A 23,685-nucleotide genomic window follows, 5' to 3' on the forward strand; every position below is an offset into this window, starting at 1 on the left:
CCAATCAACGTCAGTCCCTCCCTGCACGCCCTGTTTCCTGTTCACCTGACTTTCGAAATAGTCAGCTGTATGACCATAGACTGTATGGGTACGACCGATTTCGGCTTTTGTTTTCCCTCCATTTAATCCGAGTCTGGGCCGAGATATCCGGCAAATTTGCGATCTAATGTTGAGTAAACATGGGTCTGATAAAACCCAGATGAAGGTAGGCAGGTCTACATTAGGGCTGTTTTGCCTGGTTTCCCTTACAGTGAACTAAATATTGTCAACTTTAACCTTCTATCAGGACATATTACTGTGATTAATCATGAAAGAACGGGAGGGAATTGCCTGTATTTGTTTATTACCTAACATACTGACATTATACATAAAACACCTTTCACAATATGCAGTAAGTGTGATGTAAGGTCATCTGTGGAGACCTTTCATCTGAATCATACATGAACATAACTTAGCATTTGTTTAAAGAGTGGCTTATTGCTTGCATGAAGTCTTAACATTTGTTGTTTGCCATTATTAATTCCAGTCAGCATATTCATCTGCAAGATTTAGAGCATAAAATGTTTTTACAGCTTTCAACTCAGTCAGTACACAAGTATTCATGCAAACATCTGTTTTATTAATTGACTGATTTTATTTTTCTATTTTAGACAGAAACTGACACTCGTCACACTCTTTGGCCATGAAAAACAACATACATGTTCACATGTAATCTGGCAATCATTAGTCCGTCAGTTGCCAGATACTGCATGCAGAAATAGCTGAACTAGTAACTGGACTTTGTCACATTGCTTCTTGTTTTTAGGATTACTGATTACTCCTTTATTATTTTTTATGTTAATATGATACCTGGCCTTATTTTTAGACCAAAGCATGGACACACAAAAGGAGCATTTCAAATACTCCTTGCCAAAATTTAATGACTAACTGCCAGCTCATACTTCCTTTAGTATGTCACTCTCAGACACCTGTGTCTATCCCTCTCCAATAGAGATGAAGGCAAGATATCCTGTCTGTAAATCATCTCAGTGAAACACATGTCCACAGTGTAATTTGCCTGCCTGGGGCGATTTTATTTCTTCTCTTTTTCTTGAATCTCCCAAAAAACTGTAAATATATGTTAACCTACCAAATGTCAGGGTTGCAGATTCTGGCTTTTCTGAGCGGTCTGGCTGGGCTTGGGGCCTCTATTGGTGCCACAGTGTCCAATGAATGGAGAGTCACCAGCCGAGCATCCTCAGTCATCACAGCAACCTGGGTGCTCCAGGGTCTGTGGAACAACTGTGCTGGAAATGCCATTGGAGCTCTGCACTGCCGACCACATCATACTATCCTTCAGCTGGACGGTAAGTTCAGAGGGTCTGAACTGCCACATATATAATATGTGTGTTCTCACAATTCTGCATGAAGCATTTGTCTCTGTTTATAACTTTAATGGTTAAATACTGAGTTAATGATATCCGTAATGCATAGAGTGTGTGAACATATGTGCAGTAAGTTATATTTTTCAGACATAACACCATTGCAAATAAATGTCCATAAATCTGTTTAGGAATCAGAGAAAAAAGAAGTTCCTTCCTCCAGTGATAGTTGTCAGTACATCCAACAGAACATAACAAACAGGAACTTAAATAGCTAATTTATTACACTTAATTTTCCAAAATTTAAACAAACATGAGCTAAAAAAAACTAAACAGGGCTCAAGTTGAAGCCCACAATTTATGGTATGTCTGTGTATTGGATTTAGTTGCATTTGGATTAGATTTACTGCGTGAAGTTGTGTTGCTTTAAGTTTGTGCTATGCATCCATGGTTTGTACATATTATATTCCCAGAACCTTTGGGTGAGCTACTCACATGTTGGAGAACCCTGATGTAAAGTCACCTTTAGAATGACTTATTGAAGGTTAGGTGAAGTGATTTAATTGCAAAGAAATGGTTTCTTCAGGCTCATGATTAAATATCTCTATTAGAGGATACTGTCTGACAATGAAGGACTTGAATTGTCTTTGTCTTGGCACTATTAGTCATCTTGTGGAAGGTCACGTGGTGTGTATCTAATTATTCATGAAAATAAAAACACATCTGATCAAGTTACACCTTTTTTCATAATGACATTATTATCATTATCTTTTACCTTGACCAGATACGTTCAGATAACTAAATGTGTAAATGCTCACTGAGAAAAAAAAACTAAATACTCAAAACATTTGGTAATATTCATTTCAGTTCCAGATTATGGCTCACACGTTAACTGAAGCAAATGTGTAATCTTTAGTTGGAAATGTCAAACTGAGAGTCTCTGAGTCACAGAAGCTTCTGCAGAGGCCAAGTAAACAAAGATATGTAGTTACAAAGAGAGAAAGTTAAACTAATTCAAAAATCAAGACCAAATCAAATTACAATATTGTGTGAAATGCCCCATATTTTATGTATTATAATTGCAGTATTTACCCAGTATCTGAGGAATTTGGGTTTTATTGTCTATAATAATCCTTTTGTTGTTCATATTGTTTTTTTTTATCCATCTATATTTTGAGCAGTTCAGTCTATCAGTTAGGTATCAGGTGGCTAGTGCTGTAACTTTTTGTTGTTGTTGTTTGCTTTGTTTTCCTTTGGGTTTCTTTTTTGTTTTGCCTTTTTTCTATTTGCTGAAAACATTTCAGTTCAATGCAGTGCATAAAACTGCAATGGGAAGTCATGAAATCTTCATTTAAATCAGTTTACAGTTAATAATGCTTATTTTGTGTGACAGTGCTTTGAGATTCTCAGCTCCATCTGATGGTGGCAGCAGTAAGATGGCAGAAACTTTATCTACAGCATGTACAGCCACTAGATGGGGCTCTAATCCACATCATGAAAGCTGTTGTTTGGTTTTTGTCAGTGGCATCCGGATAATCTTTTTAGGTATTGTTCTCTAAATTAATTATCACATTGTCATGCCATGTAACAGGACAGTGTGTGTCCTTCAGTCACTGAAGCATTGTGCTGTTAACATGCAGTTAAGAAGTCATCTAAATCCTGCTACTTGAGGTGGGTGAGTATTAATCATAGGTGCCAGGACAAGGTGACAGGCAGAGGGTGACACTTCACCGTACTTCATCCTATCTCAAATGTCTGTTTTATATCTTTGGTTTATCAAGTCAGTTACAGACAACTCTTCCACCTTGGACATTTTCAGGCCATAGTCTGTGGTGTGGATGGACAAAATAACACAATACAATTTACTATTGGCCCATACTATGCCCATATGCCCATACCATACTGTATGGTGAACTGCTGGCTTTAACCTACCCCACCCTACAACATTAACTTCTACAGGTTAATGCATTAATAATTTAACACACCTTAGAATGACTACTGTGTGTTTAACCTATAAGTGCAATTCATTTTACTTTTAAAAAGTTTTGAATGCAAAAATCCTGCTTTTATTTAAGTATTTTTCCATTATGGTATTACTACTTTTACTTATTAATCAAATTATTCAAGTACTGGTCATGATGCCCACTACGGACCACACAAACAACTGCTCACACATTTTACATGCCTGAAGTTGCTTTAATTTTCAGTGTCTTTATTGAGGTCATCACAACACTTTTCTACATCTGGAACCTTCGGTCCCCGTCATCTCACGTTGAGTCATAGTGACGTGTACTAGGTGAGTGGGTGGAAGACACTATAATAGACCACTGGCCACCTGTTGAAGTTTAGGACCAAACTCCTCCCTACAGAATTTAAAAGTCCACAACACATTAACTATCAATCACAGCCTATCCATTGAACTTACTAGTGCAGAGCCAAGCTACGTTTTCAAGAAGCTTCACAAGCCAGAGAACCTTTGGTCAATTCTTGGTCCTACCAACTCCTGCCAGCCTCAGTCGTGTGGAGGACTCTTCTCTGCGGTATGAGCAGCATGTTTCAGGAGATCTTGGCCTTCATGTTAACCACCTCAGGGTGGGTGCTGGTGTCTTCCACCTTGCCGACGGACTACTGGAAGGTGTCGTCACTTGATGGAACCGTCATCACCACAGCTACTTACTGGTCCAATCTGTGGAAGGCCTGTGTCACTGATTCAACAGGAATCTCTAACTGCAAAGACTTTTCCTCGTTGCTGGCACTGGATGGTCAGATCTTTTTCATTCTGATCATTTGATGCTTGGTTTTTCTGCCTTTGACTGCGTTTGCTTCTTGACCTTTTTAATGGTGTCGCTCAGTCATGTTGAATTAAGTTTCTGTTTTTGTTTGTTTCTCAGTTTAAGAGCACAGGGTAATATCTGATGTTGTAGTTTTTCTTTCAGGTGATTTATCTTAACTACCCTAGTGCATCAGAAAAGGTCAAACTCAGCTTCTCTCTCTTTCTAAATTCAAGTTGAAGTTCATTGCAAACCAGGACTAATAGATAGTCTAATGCAAGTCTTCAAGGAAGAACTCATTTACCTCTAAATACGTCAATGTTTAGCCTTAGTTCTCTGAGCCTGAAAGCGATAAAGGAGATTTACTGGGACCCTCAGGCAATTTCTACCATGGCTGACTAGTCTCAGCGGTTAACTTCCAAGGTAATATTTGCCTCAAAATCACATCTGAAGTAGACTTTTCATACCAAGGCAATCACAACAGTAGGCAAGGTGCTTGAAAACAATTATGGTTACTCGTGACAAATTGTATTTCTTGCTTAATGTGTAAATTGGTCACAAGGTCAATACCTCATTGACCTTGCGTTGTGCAGATTTGAAAGGGAAGGCAAAACCACAGAGGAGAAGCACAGCACAGAAAACTATATTGACTGGACATAAGCTGATCTCTGTTTTATGTTTGCAGGTTATATCCAGGCATGCAGAGGACTGATGATTGCAGCCGTCTGTCTGGGTTTTTTTGGTTCCATATTTGCCCTTGTTGGAATGAAATGCACCAAAATAGGAGGAACTGACAAAAACAAAGCCAGGATCGCCTGCTTTGCTGGTGTTGATTTCATTCTTAGTGGTAAGTAAAGTGGACCTGTCGAATTATTTGTGTAATAGCATTTTCTGTTGATCTACATTGCCTTTCTCTTGTCCTTCTCAGGCCTCTGCTCACTGTCAGCGTGCTCCCTTTACGCACATCAGATAACATCAGAGTTTTTTGACCCAATGTTTGTGGCACAAAAGTAAGCACCATGTGACTGTAGATCCATAATGTTTAAAATGTTTAAATGTCACTCAACCAATTAAGAAACATTGCTGCATTTGCTCTGTAGGTATGAACTGGGTGCTGCTCTCTTTATTGGCTGGGCAGGTTCTATCCTCTGTATCCTCGGAGGCAGCATGCTCTGTTTCTCCATTGCCGATTCTTTTACCAAAAGGTGTGTACAAGTAAAACATACTATGTTTACATCATACATAAGATACATGTTGTAAATAACCTGCCGTGTGTATCAATTTTCTGGAGTCACATAGGTGATTTGTGCACATGAATCTGTGTTCTGTATTTTCACAGCCACAGTCAGGCAAACTATATCTACAAAGGCGCTGCCTCGCATTCTCATCTCTCCTCCTACCCGAGAGGGCAGGCAAAGTCTGTAAACCAGAGGCCGCCTCCAGACTACAGCAGCTCCTCCAGGATTCAGCACTTTGATAAGAATGTATACGTTTGAGGGATGTTGAATATATAACACTTTTAGTCGAAGCCACTGGTGAGTCTTAAGAGATATACCTAGTCTAAAAGATATAGAGCAGTGCATGAAACCTTGTGGTCTCTGTCTCACAGGGGATTAAGTTTAAAATATTTACATGTTTCTTCCAGGGGTATGAATTTAAAAGTATATGATAGAGTTTACTCTCTGATTTTGGAGAATTTGTATTTTCTATGCCGGACACAACTTTTGCATTTGATAGTTACATATTGCTGTGCATTGAATATCTTCTCACTTAAAAACAGGATGTGTCTCATAATTAAACAGCAAAAAACCCAAAACATTTGGTCCAAAATGGGTCTTTGTAATCTAATGTCTGCATCATTTTCTAATTCAGTCGCTATATATGGAAATAAAGTTTGTAATATTTTGTAAGACATTTGCTTTGGTGGTTGTATCTTTAACTGTAAGTAACCCACGCATGCTGTTAATCTGTAATGACAACATTTAAAGTTGTGTCAAACACTGTATTTTTGTTTAACATGGCGTAACCATTAACTATGATTTTGTAATAATTGGAAGTTTAAGAAAGTAAAAAAAAAAAAGGACTGCATCTTGTCATTGTTTCTAATTATGTAAATGTGTAGTGAATGATGATAAGAGTATGAATAGAAATAAAACAGATTAGATGAGTCTGAGTTGCAGCACATCCAATTTTGTGTCTTGCGTTGTTTTGTCATCTGATGATGTCATACCTGCGCCGGTCTGCAGAGGTCAGCAGTCTGCAGTCTTTGTAACAATATGTTCTCTGAAGGTGATCAGTGTAGAGTTGAGTCTCTGTGGGACTTTAATATGTAAGGGTAAACATTTGGTTGCACATCTATGCTGTTTTATTGTAAGTGCATGTTGAAATGTGTTGTTGCTACATACTAGGGTGCAAAACGGACATGAACCTGTAGCTATAAGTGGTGTGAAATACCTGAAGCAGGCGGCACACTCCAGAGAGTTTACAGTAAACACATGACACAATGGTGCAGAGCCCTCATCAACACTAATGGCACACAGCACGCACTGTCATAGCCTATACTGCCTGGTTCACAGATTGAAATCAAAAAAAGTGTCTCCTGTGTGTCCTGTCCTTGTGAGTTGCGCTGCTGTTTGAGCTTTTACCAAACTCAGTGGACACCACCTGGTTCAACTTCAGACATGGATAAACGTCTCCTGCAAATATTGGGCTTCTTGGTCTCATCACTGGGATGGACGTTTGTGCTGTGCACCATGGCCATGGACTACTGGAGGATCACCCAGTTAGGAGGACAAGGAGGCTCCTTCATCATTAGAGTGGCCTGGTACTGGTCCAACCTGTGGAAGGATTGTTTCTCTGATTCTACAGCTGTCACCAATTGCAGAGACTTCCCAGTGCTCTGGACTGTCACTCGTAAGTGCACAAAAACATGTTTCTAATTGTTAGTCTTTCACTCTGAATGAATAGAAAAATTTGCAATCCTGTAGAGCAGCAGGTACAGAATGGCACAACCATGGATAGATGTTCCCAGTGACAGCAGAATTACACAAGCACTTGAAGTGAGACTGTCACTATTGAAAGGATAAAATACATAAACCTGGTCTTAGAATGAAAAGTTTAATTCTTAAGCGACACATCCTTGTTGATTCCAATACACGCAGGGGTTTTGTCACTACAGGCTCACTTGGTCTGGTATGACCAGTAACTTTTGGTTTCTAATGCTAGTTAATTTTAGGAAGATTTTGCCATGTAAATAACATTAGTAGATCAGTTAGCTGACTTTATGATTCCTCTCTAAATGTGTTACTGTCACCCCCCCACCCACCTTGTAGCATCTAACATTATCCTGTGGCCTGCATTCTACAGAGAGGATTGTTGTAATTCAGCATGTCAGTTTCATGAGAATTTATTGGCCACTTTAATTCACCTTTCAAGAGGAAATATTTTCATTCATACTCCATAACCTCACTTTGAATGTTAAGGTTTTACTTACCAACATGCTTTGTGTGACATTGAGTTTACACCAATCAAAATCTTAACAGTAATAGTTCCCTTAAAACTCCTCTGAGAAAACCATTACACGCTTTGTAAAGTTGGTATTCATTGCTCACCTGTTTAAAATGACTGTTTATTGTACAGGTGTCTACGTGACTCTATTCAGTCCATGTAGCTAATATAAGAGCACTTCAACATCTTTTAAAGAGCTTATGATGTGATTTTATTCTAACAGCGTCCTCTTTTCAGTCTGAGAGAAACTGAACACTATCCTAGAAACTGAACCTTTTCTTTTAAACCTTTTCTCATTTTGTCAAACCTGAACTGTTCCCATTTCTCTCAGCTTTCATCCAGGGAGTGCGAGGATTACTAATGTGCGGGTTAACTCTGGGATTCTTCGGTGTAGTACTTTGCTTTCTTGGGATGGAGTGCACTTATATTGGTGGAGCTGATAAAACCAAGGACAAAATGCTTTTTGCCGGAGTAGTGTTTCATGTTGCTGGTGGTGAGTACAGCACATACATACATGTACATGTTTGTCTCTGTAAATGACAGACAGTGTTTTGCCCTCATTATTTCTTGGTATCAACGAAACCTCTGCACACAGGTGTGTCAGATATTTCTGCCTACTGCTTATACATCAACAGGATCGCCAGAACAACCTTTGCTGCCAGTGTAGGGCCAGGAGTCCTACGGTACAGTTTTGGTTTTTTTTTACACTTTTGTACAATACTTTATATCATTTAGTTTAAAATGTCCACACAATGTGGTGTGTATACAGTATTTAAATTGTATTTCATTTAATACAATTAAACTATTCCAGGTATGACCTAGGCCCTCCCATATTTCTTGGATTGGTGGGATGTTTTTTCATCCTGTTGGGGGCTGTGTTCTATTCTGTGACGGTCTGCCGAGTAATCTGCCCCAAAAGGTATTATAGATCATCCATCTTCATCCTTTTTCTCTGTGGCTACCAAGACCATCCTGTTTTATTCATTTTGTCAATGTTTTTACTTTTTGGTCTTACAGTAAAGTGGTATATGCCTATGGAGGAGGCACATACATGAGCCCTCGCTCCAGAGGACGAACGTACGCTGGATACTACAAACCCTCCTGGCAGTATGGATCTTATCTAGGCTCGGGTCGATCCAGCAGCTCCAAGATTTCAAAGCTCTCTCAGACGACACCAACAAAAATCTCAGAAAGAGATGCATTCGTGTAGTATCTTAAACCTTTTTTTAAATTCATATACTTTTATTCTAACACCAACAGGCAAACACAAAAATACATAGGGGCTCAAAATCTGATTAGCTCATATTGTAGATGAATATACTCTCAGCCTTCTCTTTAGAGCAGCATATGTACAATTGTATTTTTTTTGTTGTTGTTGTTCTCATTCACTTGTCATGTTTTGTTTTTGTAAAACAGCCCATTCTCTGTATAAAATATACTTTCGTTTACGCTTCATGTATTAATTCTGCTGTGATATAATCAAAACATGTATGACAACTCGGAACATCACTGTAATATCTATGAATTATAATATAATGATAAAAAACTTTGTACCTATGAATATATGAATATGAGTATACCATGAGTATTGTGTCTTTCCAGTCATTTTCTTCAATGTATATATTATTTATATATATATATATATATATATATATATATATATACACATACAGTATATATGCATACATACATACTACATACATATATATGCATATAAATATATGACAGTACTTTTTATTTTACACCAGTATATCCTCAGTTTTACAAAAATATAAGTGTATCATTCTCCTGTCAGCCTGTGTAATAAAATGGTGCCACCATTTTTAAATCTTTTACCATTCGGGAATGTGATGTGCCTTGTTCACACTGGTTCACACACACCATCTGAAGTTAGTAAGTAACTAATTGGCACACAAAAACTGAAGCCATGCTGGCAGGCTCCTGGGTACCAACAACAAACACATCACCAAAATGACCTTCAGGAAACACAGCAAACACAATCCAAGGCAAAACATGTGATGATGTACACAAACCACGTTCACCCTCTTGTGTGTGTGTGTGTGTGTGTGTGTGTGTGTGTGTGTGTGTGTGTGTGTGTGTGTGTGTGTGTGTGTGTGTGTGTGTGTGTGTTTCCATCTGCATGCAACAGCTGAGGAGGGACTTTTGGGCAGACAGCGCCAGACACACAAGTGTCCCACAGCTTGTGATCAGGAGCTTTGTGCCGCGGCTCGGCTCAGTCTTCCCTCTGTCTAGTGGTTCAACTTCAGGGCAGAAATGGGTTACAGGACTGTGGTGATGTACATGGAGATTGGCTGCTTCGTGGTCTGTGTGTCTGGATGGATCCTGGTCTGTTCCACAATGCCAACGGAGATCTGGACTTGGTCCGAAGTTGACAGCATAGTCCTGACCACTTCAAACTACTTCTCCAACTTGTGGAAGGATTGTATATCTGACTCAACTGGAGTATCTGACTGCAAGGGAATTCCATCATTGCTTGCACTGAACTGTAAGTAAAATATATGATGGTTAATTTAACACTTTTACCTACATTTTGTGGCATGTACTGAACATTGTTTTTCCTACTCTTGGACAGGGGACATTCATATGTGTCGAGCTCTCATCATAATCTCTATCATCTTGGCTTTCTTTGGGTCAGTTCTAGTCTTAGTGGGAATGAAGTGCACTAAGGTTGGGGGATCAGAGATTGCTAATGCAAGAGTAACCTTTGCTGGAGGGATGAACTACCTTATCGGAGGTAAGACGTTAAACTGAGAGCTATTTGAAAGTCACATTGAAAAGTACTCTATGATTAATTTTTAAATAAACATGTGCATTGTTTCAGGGATGTGTTCTATGACTGCTTTCTCCTATTATGGAAACAAAATTAGAGCAGAATTCCAAGACCCTAACTTCAGAGCTCAGAAGTACGTACAATGGATGATAAATACAACAACCTAGCCTTATTAATACATCAACATTCATCGCATTATTCTAAGAGGGAAGAGCTGTAGCCTGATGAATTATTCTTGTATTTATTGCCAGGTTTGAAATAGGCGTTGGTGTCTTCATCGGCTGGGGAGGCTCCACCTTACTTGTTGTTGGAGGCCTTATTTACAGTATCTTTGCAGGGAGGGAAGGATGCCGTTCAAGGTAAAATGCAACAACTGAATACATTTTTTTATTTTTTTTTATCCGCATTTCTATTATTCTACAGAAAAGAATAACCACACATTTCTTGAATTTTGACACACACAGCTCAAAACACTATCCTGCCTACCGGTTCCCTGATGCCTACGCAGTTGCCCCGGCAAAAAAGAGCCTTGCTTCTCTGGCTCGTTCTGAGATTAGTGAGACCAGAAAATCCAGGAACACCAGTGACACCAGTGACATCAGTGACACCAGTGCCAGCAGCATCTCTGGGGTCACCAGTATCACCAAGACGACAGCTACTAATGAATATGTGTGACATATTATCAAAGATTGGAAATAATTATTACTATTTTCTCATCTGTGTGCAGGTTTTCTTTTTAGGTGCACTGAATGTTCAATATGCATCATTTATAATAAGTCACTCTAGTGGACTCCTTACATTTAATGTCCAGTTGGACTAAGAGAATGCTATCAGTTTCCCCTGATATTAACTCTTGCTCTGATCTGAGACAAAAATTACTGTATGTTATGAGTATGTAAAGAAATATATAAAGAATTATCCATGCAAGAACACAGATTGAATGCATGCTTTGATCAAATATTGTTGGAAGCCATAAGATGTTTTTGAAATTTGTAATAAAACTACATTTTGATATTGATTCATAACAGAAAGAGTGGTTTGGGACGAGCATGAGAATATTCATGAGTTTTCACCACTGGCAACTTACAGATGTGAACACACCCAACACACCACCTTTGCATTGGGGAATTTAAGAGTTTTTCAGTCTTCACTTTGGATGTTTGACTTCAAAAGTCATTGCATCCCATGATGATCAAACTCATAACATCCAATATTCCAAGTAGTCCACTCACACTGTGACCTATGTTGTCAGACAGCTGACCTTTATTTCCTTGCACCTTTGAATGTCTACATTGGGTGTTGGACTTTAAAATTAATCGCAGCCCCAAACCTAAGACCTCAACACACCAGATCAGTGTTCTTTCTCCATGAGATATTTATACAGACATTTGAGCTCTATTTCTTGGAGATCTTGTGTCTTTTAGATACTGGACTTCAAAATCTGACCAGATGGTTCAAAGAGTTCTGAGACTTCTGAAATTTTGAATATTAACACTAATATCAAAGACAAATATTAATCAACTGTCTTTTTACAACTAGCTTGGGGTGTAAGTTATGGGCTGGAAAACAATGAGCAGCTGAAGCTTTATTGAAACATGAAGTTGCAACCAAGCTTTTAGAAATGTTGGAGGAATTTTTGCAACTACATTAAAACATTAGAACTAAATTAGCCACTGTTAGGTTAGCCTATTACATTAATAGCCACTTGAACTGCACACACTATATTGTTATCAGTTACATGTTTTTTTCTAGATATATATATATATATATATATATATATATATTTACACTGTAGTGCAAATAAAGTGTACTTCTATCTTTGTGAGGACATTCACTGACATAATGCATTCCATAGACCCTTACCCTAACCTTAACCTTAACCTATCCCTAACCTTATGCTGACCATAAAATCAGTTTTTTCCCCAGTTGGGGTCATGGCTTTTGGAGTCCCCAATTAATTAGTTGCCAATGACAGAGACGCGCGCGCGCACGCACGCACGCACGCACGCACGCACACACACACACACACACACACACACACACGTACCTTGTGCTGCCGTGGCTCCTCTCTGTTGAACCAACTGAGGTGGGCGTGGTTTTGCAAACCATCCAGCCAATCACAGTCACCCACGACCTGTCGGTTGCGTGTTTCTGCTCTGCTGTGACTGGGGAAAGAGAAGCAATATGCTGAACAACGCTCAACTCATGGGACTGACCAGAATTAAGCGAAACATTAGTTAAAATAACATCAGCTGAAGTTTGTGGGACCTAACGAGAAAGAGGACGTGTCAGACACAAATTTAACCATGGTTTCCATTGACCATGTAGCTCACAAAATACTGACTTACATCCCATATGTTCTTGTTTTGATGGACATGAGATATGAAGGTAAGAAGCTGACTAACTTCTACTTTACTGTACTAGGCAAGCTAACGATAGCTACGAACTTAACGTTACCAGAACTTTGGCCATGGTTCAGACAGCCTGCTTTTAGTCCAGGTAGGGTTAACATCGCTAATGTCAGTGTCAACATTACCAAGCCAAATCCACAACAATGCTGGCTAACGTTAAGCTAGCTAACCGCTATTGACTTATTAGTAAAAGTATTGAGTTTGTTTTAGCCTATAGGTGAATAAAAACTAGCCAAACCGCTTCTTTGCTAATGCATCACAGAACGGAGTACTGTACAGTAGTAGTGTGTGGAAATATACTCAGTATAGTGAATATGTTTCAGGAGTGAAATGCGGTAGGGATGGGAGTGTGGACAATCATATGGAGATGGGGAAGAAGCTGCTCGCTGCTGGCCAGCTAGCCGATGCCCTCTCTCATTTCCATGCTGCCGTAGGTGAGTGTCATTAACATGCTGAGTTTTTTTTTTTTTTAAGTTTAACTTTTGGCTTGTTATGGTAGGAAACACAGTCCAAAACTTTTGCAGCCATGTTTGCATGTTCTTTTATCAGACGGAGATCCCAAGAACTACATGGCCTACTACAGGAGGGCTACAGTGTTTCTAGCAATGGGGAAATCAAAGTCTGCACTGCCAGATTTGAGCAGGGTCATTGAGCTCAAACCAGACTTCACATCTGTGAGTTTTTGTTTTTACATCAGTTGGTCTGAAATGTTTTGCACACACTCATGTCATACTTTACCAGCACCACAAATATGCATTGTAGGTGTGACAGAATCCACCCACTTAATAGGAGTTAGCTGCTACATATGTGCATATATATTATGTGCATACATATATTGTAAGTCGTATTAGCTCCAGGCACAACTATACTGGGAAACCTGTCAGTTTTGTCAGCTGTGTTGATAAGTGTGTGATTTCAGTCTTATGCCCAACAAGTTCCCTCTCTCGCTCTTAACAGGCACGGCTTCAGAGGGGAAATCTCCTTCTGAAGCAGGGAAGACTCGATGAAGCAGAGAGTGACTTCAAGAAGGTGGTAAGTGTAGCAGAGTAATATCCAGTTTAAAGTCTACAGCAGCAAGACTGAATATTAGTCATTATTTTTGTCAGATAAGCAGAGTTCACCAGGAGGTGTCAGTGTTGATCAGTAGCCTGGTGTTGTAGTGAAGCTACACTTACGCATAAGAACGAAGCTTAATGTGGTTTTGTTATGATTTAAAATAAGGAGAGTCATTAGATTTATTAACTGCATGTTTGTTATGAATATTATTTGTTTTTCTATTACTGTGCACACTTGATTGATTTCAGAACACTGTACAGATATACTATAAAGCTGACAATGTGAGAAATGTTATTCTGGACTGATTGAATTTAATAAAACTCTTTGAAACCAAGTAGCAAGAAGGTTAAATGATAGACAAAGACCACATAATATCATGTGAAGCTGACGCACCCTGCATCCATAAGCCATCTTACAAAATGTAGATAGTAATTAAATTGGCATTGAGCTCTCATTTGGACCCTCTGGGATCATTTATAGGTGCTTGTTAAGGATTAAGACTGGAAATCGCTAATGCATTTTCCATTAGAATTACCAAATTAGACTGAAGTTTCACAACACTCCCACAGGACATAAATGCCCTTGTTATATCTACTATTAATTCTTAGATTCCATTTACAGCTGCAGTATTCTCAGGTGAAGTTATCATTCAGGGGGAAATTAAGTTCCTCCTCTTTCAGATAATGTCACATTGTGCCAAGGGCGCGTGGTTGACCTGCTGCTCCCTCCCCCTCCCACAGGCCCGTTTTGATCATTAGCTCGATGCCTTTTCATTCCCTTTTATCGAACAAACAGAAAACCAGTCAATGTTTGATTAAATTTCTTATATGTAGGTTGGATCTCAGTGGTTAGTCCTGTATTCTTGTTTGGCAGGCTGTAATGTGGAACCTAGTTCAAAGGAATGCTGTGTGTTACAGACGGCTAGAGTCTGTGATAAATATAGGTCTAAAGTCAGCTGCGATGTGGCTTCTGCTTCAGGAGAGCAATGAGTTACCAGCAGAGTCCCAGCAGAGGCCTATAGGCATCTGAGCTTATACAGTTTTACATACAGACAATATCCTGCTGGTATAATGTCAAGGTATCTGGCCAGAGGTGCATGCTGTCCTGCTGCTTCAGCGGCCCACAACATTGGCCCAGTGTAATGCATCACATTTATGCATTACACTCCTCCCTAAGCTGAGCTAGCAGGAAACACTTAAAGGGTAGCCAGGTCTGTTTGTAAAGGTTTGGTCATTAGCTGAGGTTGCTCTTATGAATATGATGACCTCCATGATGAGGATGATTATAATGCAGTGTATGTAGGGAATGGTAAGTACTGCTATGGTACATGGTGCTTTCAGGAGGCAAAGTTAGTGCTAGAATCTCGCCACAAATGTAAGAGCTCATATTGGAACACACTGATGAGTGACAGAATAAAATTTTCTTAAACACACAGATCATGCTTATACCATCTACATATCATATTTCACACTCTGTCCACGCTTCAGTTTTTGTTGCCACTCTAGACTTCTTTAATCATGACAATAAGTACTTGATATAATGTCTTGCTTTGCAATCCTCCAGATGAAGTCCAACCCCAGTGACAAAGAAGAGAGAGAAGCCCAGAGTCAGCTGACAAAGTCAGATGAAATTCAGCGACTGGTTGCTCAGGCACGCAGCAGCTTCAGCAGCCAGGATTATATGACAGCTGCTGCCCAGCTTGACACTGTCATTGAGGTAAGAGACCTACCTTGTCAGCATTGCCTAATTTTCGTGCAAGCAAGACATTGTCCATGTTATCATTACTGCACCTTGTGCACCGAGCATTTGAATAGTAACCAGTACTGCAGTTTGTAAGTATTACTGTCCACCTGTGACAGACCTGCGTTTGGGATGTGACTTCTCGTGAGATGCGAGCTGAGTGTTTTATCCAAATGGGAGAGATGGGGAAGGCCATCAGCGACCTGAAAGCTGCATCCAAGTTAAAGAATGACAATACCCAGGCTTTCTACAAACTCAGCACCATCTACTATAACCTTGGAGACCATGAGATGTCCCTCAAGTAAGACCCACTTGCAGACTGCTTTTTTTTTTGAGGAAGCTCCCACACTGGTATCGGACATTGTGACCAGTACCAGAATAAAATGGTGTCACTATGACAGAACATCCTAGTTATTAAGCTGATTCAGATAATAGATTATATGTCAGGTGTTTTTTGTAAATTGACATTACCAGTCTCTAGATTTATTTGTTCGTAAAAGTACTGGATTATTTCACATGGATGAAAGGTACAGTGGATCGCTCTTAAAAGTTAAAATAAATAATAAAATATTAACAAATACATTTATGAATACTTTTCCACCTTCCACATGATAAATATTAACAAATTATTTATAATATTTATCCACAAAGCCAATCATGAACACTGTAAAAATTCTAAATGCAATGTGGCAAGCAATAAAAGCACAACTTTTCAGACATCTGGAGCACACATGCTAAACACAGAGAGACTAAAGAAGCAAAAAAGAAGCAGGGATCACAAATATACCCTCAGCAACACTGACTTCTATGACACACAATAGGATATTTGTTTAACAACAAGTTTCAAAAATAACCACAAAGTTGAAATCAGAACAGCTTGAGCTTCACCAAAGCGGTGTTACTGCTAGACTATTGAGTGTACTTGTTATTTTTGTCCACTCCCTGCGAGTTGGCAATAAAGCACATACAGTACATCAGTTAACATGGAAAATAAATGTGTCTGCTGTAAACCCTCTCGCTCTTACTTTCTTCCTCCTCTTCTCTGATCTGCAGTGAAGTGCGCGAGTGCCTGAAGCTGGATCCTGATCACAAGCAGTGTTACAGCCATTACAAGCAGGTCAAGAAGCTCAACAAACAGATCCAGTCTGCAGAGGAACTCATCCAAGAGCAGAGGTAGGGGGGGGGGTGTTTGTGTGTGTGTGTGTGTGTGTGTGTGTGTGTGTGTGTGTTCGGCTTATTATGTATCTGTGTAAATATACAATAATATCCCCTCTGAATACCAGGGATTGCATCATCTGTGACTGCTTCCTTTATCCTCAAGCTCTCCGACTTTCTGCTCATACAAACGGGCATGCAAATCCCATCTGAATGTGAATGGGTGTCACATCATATTTGACATACACAAGATATCATATTCACAAGCCTAAACCCAGAGAATAACAGAGTGTCATGATGTTTGTGGGTGCAATCATCTCTGTTGCATTCTGCTGTTTCGCCCCAGTGTCTCAGTGTTGTTGAAACACCTACCTGCCTCTTGCTCTTTTAGGTATGAAGAAGCAGTGAGCAAATATGAGGCAGTGATGAAGACCGAGCCCACAGTGCAACATTTCTCTCTGCTTGCCAAGGAACGCATCTGCCACGCGCTCACACAGGTAACACCCCTTAACCGCAGCCACCCGATGTATTAACTCGCTCTGTGCTTTAACTGCTTTATATATCTGACCACCGTATTTTCTGTGCATTACGACCAGAGCCAGCAGGCCAGCAGGGCTATCTCAGTGTGCAGCGAAGTCCTCCAGTCCGACCCAGAGAATGTGAACGTGCTTAAGGACAGAGCTGAGGCCTACATCCAAGAGGAACAGTATGAGGACGGTAAGCCTGACACGCTTAGCTGGATTTATTATTCAATCTAGTGGGGTCAGTCTGTTAAATTTCCACACTCAGAAACAGGGACAAACTCAATACTGTTGAGTCTCCACTGGGAATACATCCATTTGAGGAGAGAAAGTCAATGATTTTTAGGGCTTCTTAGTGATGAGAACGCAGCCAATTAATTGAAGTTACTGAAATCTGCACACCCTGGCTTCTTCAGTAGGCACACCTGTATAATTTATTGGAATCCAGTATAGCAACTCTGCCACACCTTTACAGAACTCACAATGGCCAGTTCTTATTAAAACTTTGGTGTTAATTCAACTATATGTTTAGTACTACGTTTTAGTTATTGGTGGTATTGTGCTGGACTGGATTATATTGAGCGATGTCTCTAATATTCTTCACCAACACATATTTGTGACCACTGAGTGTGTGCTGAAATAACCTCAACTCTACTACACTTGAGAGGTACAACTAACTGATGTCATGGCAGGAGCTTAACACAAGGGGTCCTTGTAACACTACACGGAAAACACGGTGAAATAAAGTGAAAACATCAATGGTGCGTCTTGTAAGCATCGCACTATCTGATCATTCAATTCTGTCTCTTTTAACACAATCTATCAGTTCATCGGCAAACTCCCATTCGGATTATAAATTTGAATAAGCGCAATAAAGACCAACTGCAGATAAATACATCAAGGATTTCCATATCTAATTTGATTAAAGCATAGAACTACGATGTGTAAAGGAAATCATGCGGCACTTACTGTCTCTGTGAAGCCTGTGGTGGCAGAGGCAGGACCAGGCTGAAACAACGATCTCCCTTACCTGTTGTCAAATCGCAGAAAGTCCAATGATGGCAGATGGTGAAATCCCTAGGAACAGTCCGCCTCCCAGCCATCATATTCCCCTGTCAGCTGACGTTCTACTGCCACCATGCAAACAAGCAATGGATAATTTTTGCCAAAAGCCCTGCCTGCATTTTACGTTTGTCAATTAAGTTTGAAATTTAATATAAACCATCATTACCTCCTCAGTGTGTTTGTGTACAGATTGTCAATGCAATATCCAAACCCTGGATCAACTGTTCAGTACATTACAATTGGAAACTCGCACATTTGACTCTCACTGTCTGTGTTAGTCTGATATAAGCCAAAAACACTGGATCGAATATTGGAAATATTTGTTATGTTATTAAATGCAAATCCAATATAAACAATTTACAAATATTCTCTGAAACACAAGTAATGGCTGTGTCGCAGATCAGTGAGGGGAAAAAACGAGTGACAAAATGGCATCAGGGCAAAATGCTAAATGTGCAATGTGTCAGGTGTAGAAAGATGGAGTCAACTGAATGTTGAATGAAAAACTTTGTAGAATACTTGGAAGTACAAATTCTAGATACAGTGGCTTCAAAGAGGAAAAAAATAAGAGTAGGATTGGTGTCAGTATTGGCAGATCCTTTCAGTTCTGTGAATGTCACTGAGGCGCAGCACTGAAAACCTAGGCCTAGACAATACCTTCATTATCCAGTGCATCAGACTCCAACACTCCTATTGATTTACACAGCGTAAACAAAATGAACATAAAGTAATGATTCATAACTTGCCAGTGTGATGCCCTCCAGAGTAGAGATTTTCTGTTTGTTTTTCAAAAGCCTGCCGCTGGTTGAAGCTCGTATCGAACTCGAACTACAGCGGATCCGTCTGACAATGTGCGTCATTCAAATTAGAGACTGCAGATAGAAAACTTTACTGCCTCATATCTGACACTTTCAGATGCCCGCACAGGCAGTTATTCAGCTAAAAGGAAAGGTGGCTACAGTACAGTACAGGCTAGCTGCTGTGGATCGGAGATTGTGGTAAGAATCACTACAAATGCTTTGAAATTAACTTTTTTTTTTTTTTTTAGTATTTGTTGAGGAGGTTTTGATGGTAGCTAGTAACAAGAGATGAAAACCAATGAGTAGAGTTAGAGATTGAGGCAGGGGGTCCGTGGCGGGATGTTAACATGAGGCATTGCAACCACATGGTACACATTTTAGATGTGTAGGCTATCATAACATCCTCGGGGGGGGGGGGGGGGGGGGGGGGGTACGTTTGTAAAGGATTATATGCATGTGTCTCAACTAATTACAGAGACAGAATGATCATAAAACAGGAACGGTGTTGCTGACCTGTTCAAAAGAGCAAAGACGTGGTCAGTGCGCTGCTGGATTGCCGGTGACAGTCTCCCTGCTATGCCTCTCCTCCCATTGTGGCGCAAGTCACCAAAATAGAAAACTGGCACAGGCGAGGAAAGGACCTCAGCACTTTGGGCCAGTGCTAAACAAGCCCTCTCTTGTCTGATGAGCTAAATGTTACACCATGTTTATGGATCTTTTAAAGAAGAAAATAAGTAATACATCTATTTATAAAATCCTCAAAAGCTAAAGCCACTAGCTGTGTCACTGAGCACTTAAGATGCACTTGAGGTTAGTGCGACAGTGATGTTATTTAGTTTTTATCTCGGCTAACAGCTCACAGAAGTGTTAAATGCAAAATGTCAACACACTCACAAAGAAAATAGCAGCTATAAAAAGGGATAAAGGAGTCGTATTAACGCTCAATGTCAGTTTTCATTTAGTCCATGTAACTGATTCCTATCTATAGTGTAACACCCAAAAATATGGTTTTACTTTCTATTTTAGTCTCTAACAAAAAATGAAAAAAAAAAAAAAAAATCGCACACACACGTCCAATTAAACCCACAATTAACACCACCAGCCCTCTAGGCAGGTAACATCCTTCACTAAGACCCCATCAGCTCTGCAACCGCAGGAGGTGCTGGCTGAGCATGAGCAAATCAGCAGGTGGGAACACCAGACCTCGCGCAGGCTTTTAAAGTGTCAGAATCCATGGGTGTTAAAACTCACCTCGGTACACCACACAGGGTTAACAAGCCCTAAAGCTCCCAAACGTGCACGCACAAACAGCCTGGAGATGCTGCAACATGATCTGAAAGTGATGGGGCTTACTGAATGAATAAAGTGGTTCACAAGACTACAGTACAAGATCAAGCACTTTCAGATGTTTGTAGAGGTGATGCAGAAATGAAAGACTTTATATAAAAAAAAAAAAGAAGTAGGGTTTGTGTCTATATGATTCTGGCAATGATAGTATTTTTTTTTTTTTTTTTTTTTGATCATGACTGCTGATTGTATTAAGAATTGCATCCCTCACTTCCATACAGATGAGCACATCTTTAACAAAAGTCTCATTAAGCAACAATAGGGAATTATTGTCAGCTGATCCCTGTGAATTCTTCTGTGTTTTTTGTTTGGCTCATCATCTGCGTGGAGGCTCGCACACATAATATAACCTCATGACACTGAAGGATTCAGTGCCTTGCTCAATGACACTTGATAAGGGCAGATGCTTGCCACAAGGTGTCTAAAGTCTGTTGCGTTCAAATGAATACTGTAATACTGTGTGCTACACTTCCCGTTAGCTGTTTTTGTATGTGCCAGCAATACTGATTCTATCCTGCATTTTTATTTTCCAGCCATTAAGGACTATGAGACTGCTGCCAAACACAGCGAGAACGACCGCCAGATTAAAGAAGGCATGGACAGAGCTCAGCGACTTCTCAAACAGTCTCAGAAGAGGGACTATTATAAGATCCTGGGGGTGAAGAGGTGGGCGCTGATCATTATTTGTAAACTTGATGGGATGTTTTTTATATTATTTTTTTTAAAGGTGTATTCCAGACGGAATTTCATAGATTCCCCAGGGGAAATCGAGGAGAATTGGGGTATTTTACAAGTGTGTTCCATCAGAGAGCAGTTTATGTTTTGTGGTCAGATTGTGGTTTTCAGTTAGTTTCAGACATTGAATAACCACTGTGCTCTAAAGAAAGCCCTACTGCATGTGAATGTTATATAATATATCCCTTTTGAGCATTTTGATGTTAAGAGCACTACAGATAGTTTAAGATGGAAATCAAATTTAAGGCAATGGAAGCACTCATGGTTATAAAAAGTAATGGTTTATTACATGGGAGCTTGTGTGCTAACCCTGACACTTAGAGAGTATTATTAGGGCCAGCTTATGTAAAAATAAATAAATAAATAAAGAATAAGATAAGGAGAGAAGCTGTTCTTATCTTAAGTAAATGTGTTGATAATACTCTCCCCATGATCACAGAACTGCCCAGAAAAAGGAGATTATCAAAGCCTACAGGAAACTGGCACAACAGTGGCATCCGGACAATTTCCAGGATCCGGAGGAAAAGAAGAAGGCTGAAAAGAAGTTCATAGACATCGCTCAGGCTAAAGAGGTTCTCACTGACCCAGGTAAGAAGTGTGTGGTCCGCAGAGTGTGGGGAAAGTTGTTACCACCAGTTTCCCAGTAAATGTCAGACCTCTGAGGAGCTACTGAAGAAGAGAAAAAAAAACAAAAAAAAACTCTCTACTTACTTCTTTCTTCAAGTAGCCTGAGACTTTCTCTACTGTGTGCCATTACTGTTTCAGTAAAATGGTTTCATCCAAACCAGTTTACAGAACCCTATTGTGGTATATGTATGAACATTTTTTCAACATTGATGTTTCCAACAGCACATATTTTGCTGGTGTAACATATTTACCACAACTCATTTTGTAATTGGGCTGTATCAAGTTAGTGTTTGATTAATCAATAAAAACTGGAATATTTGTTGTAGGTCACATTCACATGTTACAAGTTAATCTCTGTTGACACTCATGTTTGAGTTTTTCCTTCATGCATTGCAATTCTTAGAACAAAACCATCACCACTTTGGAGAGCTTGCAATTTAGCTTAATTCCTGCAATAACTAACCAAACAAAAAACTGTACATGAAATTCATAATACCCACGTTTTCCAGAATAAAGTAATCAAATTTAGGGCTCCAGGTGAAATAAACTCAAACCTCATGAGCCAAGTGCACTTCTAAGTCCTCTATGATAACTGTTCTCTGTCATAACTCTATGACAGACCTTCACAAAAGTTGTCTCTTTGAGCATTGCTTAGGCTAAAGCTGCATCATTCTCAAAACGACCTTAACCAAATCTTTTCTGAATTATATCTTCACTGAACCATCTTCAATCTAACAGCTCAAACTAAATGTTTGATTGAATGTGTGGAGCTGATTGGCTGAGCTAAAAATGTTTGAAGCGTTGCAGAAAGCTTTTCTCACAGTCCAAACAGTGGTAGATGTTATTTCTGGGCAATAATAAAGAGAGAACTAAGAAGTTCTTAGAGTCATTTCATTTCTAATTCAAAAGCTATACACGAGCACATATTTTTTATTGAGTTGTTCTGTACTGACGTGTCAATCTGCATGTTTTTCTAGAGAAAAGAACCAAGTTTGATCATGGGGAGGACCCCATGGATCCAGAGAGCCAGCAGGGTCACCATCATCATAACTTCCATGGAGGTTTCCACGGCTTCCAGGGTTTCAATCCATTTGGTTCTGGACCCTTTAACTTTAAATTCAACTTCAACTAAGGAGGCTCACATCCAGCACTGCTGGAGTGGATTTTAGTATTTTCCTCCCTATTTAAAAGGGAGATCACTGGCAAAAGGAATGTCAGTACATACCATCAAGGCTCACAAAAAATGTGGAGCAAATTGTGACTTTGATTCAGTGACCTTAATTCAAGACGCATCTTTGTTGAATAATACAACTTCAGATTCCGTTTGGGGAAGGACTGTTGCTATGCTAACAAATATCTGCCATTTGTGAAGCAGCTTTTATCTGTTCAGAATGAGTGCTTAATTCTTCATCCTTTCCATATATTGTACACTCTACAATTCACATCCATTCGAAAGATTCAGTTTGTACATAGGTACAGTACTATTTTTATATGAATGGAGTTTTTCTGAAGTGTAAATAAAGAGATATTTATGTACATTAAAATGAACTGAGGGTCACGAGTATTGCCGATTGGATGGTTCGGACAGTAATTTACTACATTCATGGACTGAAGCTACAGTTTGAGAAATGGCACGTAGTAATGGTACTTCATTACATCTGACCTTTCAATATTGCAACTATCTTAACAGCTTATCTTCCCAGTTGATGCATTTTCACATGGAACAAATTACACAATCCCTTCACTGTAGACAATTCAAAACACGAACAACACATCCACTTACAGGCAAATTCACAGA

At 39.5% G+C, this 23,685-nt stretch overlaps 4 protein-coding genes across 6 annotated transcripts; all 4 read left to right on the plus strand.

Moving 5' to 3' along the window:
• Positions 1 to 1,132: 1,132 nt before the first annotated feature.
• LOC130177135 (claudin-10-like) lies at positions 1,133 to 6,304 on the plus strand. Of its 3 annotated transcripts, none has more exons than XM_056388591.1 (5): positions 1,133 to 1,346; positions 4,818 to 4,979; positions 5,061 to 5,142; positions 5,233 to 5,337; positions 5,472 to 6,304. In XM_056388591.1, exons 1-5 carry the CDS (start codon positions 1,133 to 1,135, stop codon positions 5,626 to 5,628), a joined length of 720 nt encoding a protein of 239 aa, XP_056244566.1. In that variant the 3' UTR covers positions 5,629 to 6,304. The 3 variants fall into 3 exon arrangements, with proteins under 3 accessions (XP_056244566.1, XP_056244567.1, XP_056244569.1); XM_056388592.1 differs by lacking the exon at positions 1,133 to 1,346 and adding an exon at positions 3,904 to 4,123; XM_056388594.1 differs by lacking the exon at positions 1,133 to 1,346 and adding an exon at positions 3,904 to 4,123 and having other exon boundaries at positions 5,478 to 6,304.
• A 423-nt stretch (positions 6,305 to 6,727) lies between these two features.
• On the plus strand, positions 6,728 to 9,283 carry LOC130177134 (claudin-10). Its single transcript, XM_056388590.1, has 5 exons — positions 6,728 to 7,045; positions 7,971 to 8,132; positions 8,235 to 8,322; positions 8,451 to 8,558; positions 8,657 to 9,283. The coding sequence occupies exons 1-5, from the start codon at positions 6,814 to 6,816 to the stop codon at positions 8,847 to 8,849; spliced, it is 783 nt and encodes a 260-aa protein (XP_056244565.1). The 5' UTR covers positions 6,728 to 6,813; the 3' UTR covers positions 8,850 to 9,283.
• A 512-nt stretch (positions 9,284 to 9,795) lies between these two features.
• Positions 9,796 to 11,448, plus strand: cldn10c (claudin 10c). Its single transcript, XM_056388589.1, has 5 exons — positions 9,796 to 10,145; positions 10,233 to 10,394; positions 10,482 to 10,563; positions 10,682 to 10,789; positions 10,895 to 11,448. Exons 1-5 carry the CDS (start codon positions 9,914 to 9,916, stop codon positions 11,103 to 11,105), a joined length of 795 nt encoding a protein of 264 aa, XP_056244564.1. The 5' UTR covers positions 9,796 to 9,913; the 3' UTR covers positions 11,106 to 11,448.
• Positions 11,449 to 12,590: 1,142 nt separating this feature from the next.
• On the plus strand, positions 12,591 to 23,458 carry dnajc3a (DnaJ (Hsp40) homolog, subfamily C, member 3a). The gene is made up of 12 exons (XM_056389005.1): positions 12,591 to 12,818; positions 13,165 to 13,275; positions 13,391 to 13,515; positions 13,799 to 13,873; positions 15,461 to 15,613; positions 15,757 to 15,938; positions 16,691 to 16,810; positions 17,184 to 17,289; positions 17,389 to 17,509; positions 21,059 to 21,191; positions 21,700 to 21,848; positions 22,865 to 23,458. The coding sequence occupies exons 1-12, from the start codon at positions 12,737 to 12,739 to the stop codon at positions 23,017 to 23,019; spliced, it is 1,512 nt and encodes a 503-aa protein (XP_056244980.1). The 5' UTR covers positions 12,591 to 12,736; the 3' UTR covers positions 23,020 to 23,458.
• The last annotated feature ends 227 nt before the right edge of the window (positions 23,459 to 23,685 follow it).

Source organism: Seriola aureovittata, chromosome 11, assembly GCF_021018895.1.
Source record: "Seriola aureovittata isolate HTS-2021-v1 ecotype China chromosome 11, ASM2101889v1, whole genome shotgun sequence".
Taxonomy (NCBI): Eukaryota; Metazoa; Chordata; class Actinopteri; order Carangiformes; family Carangidae; genus Seriola; species Seriola aureovittata.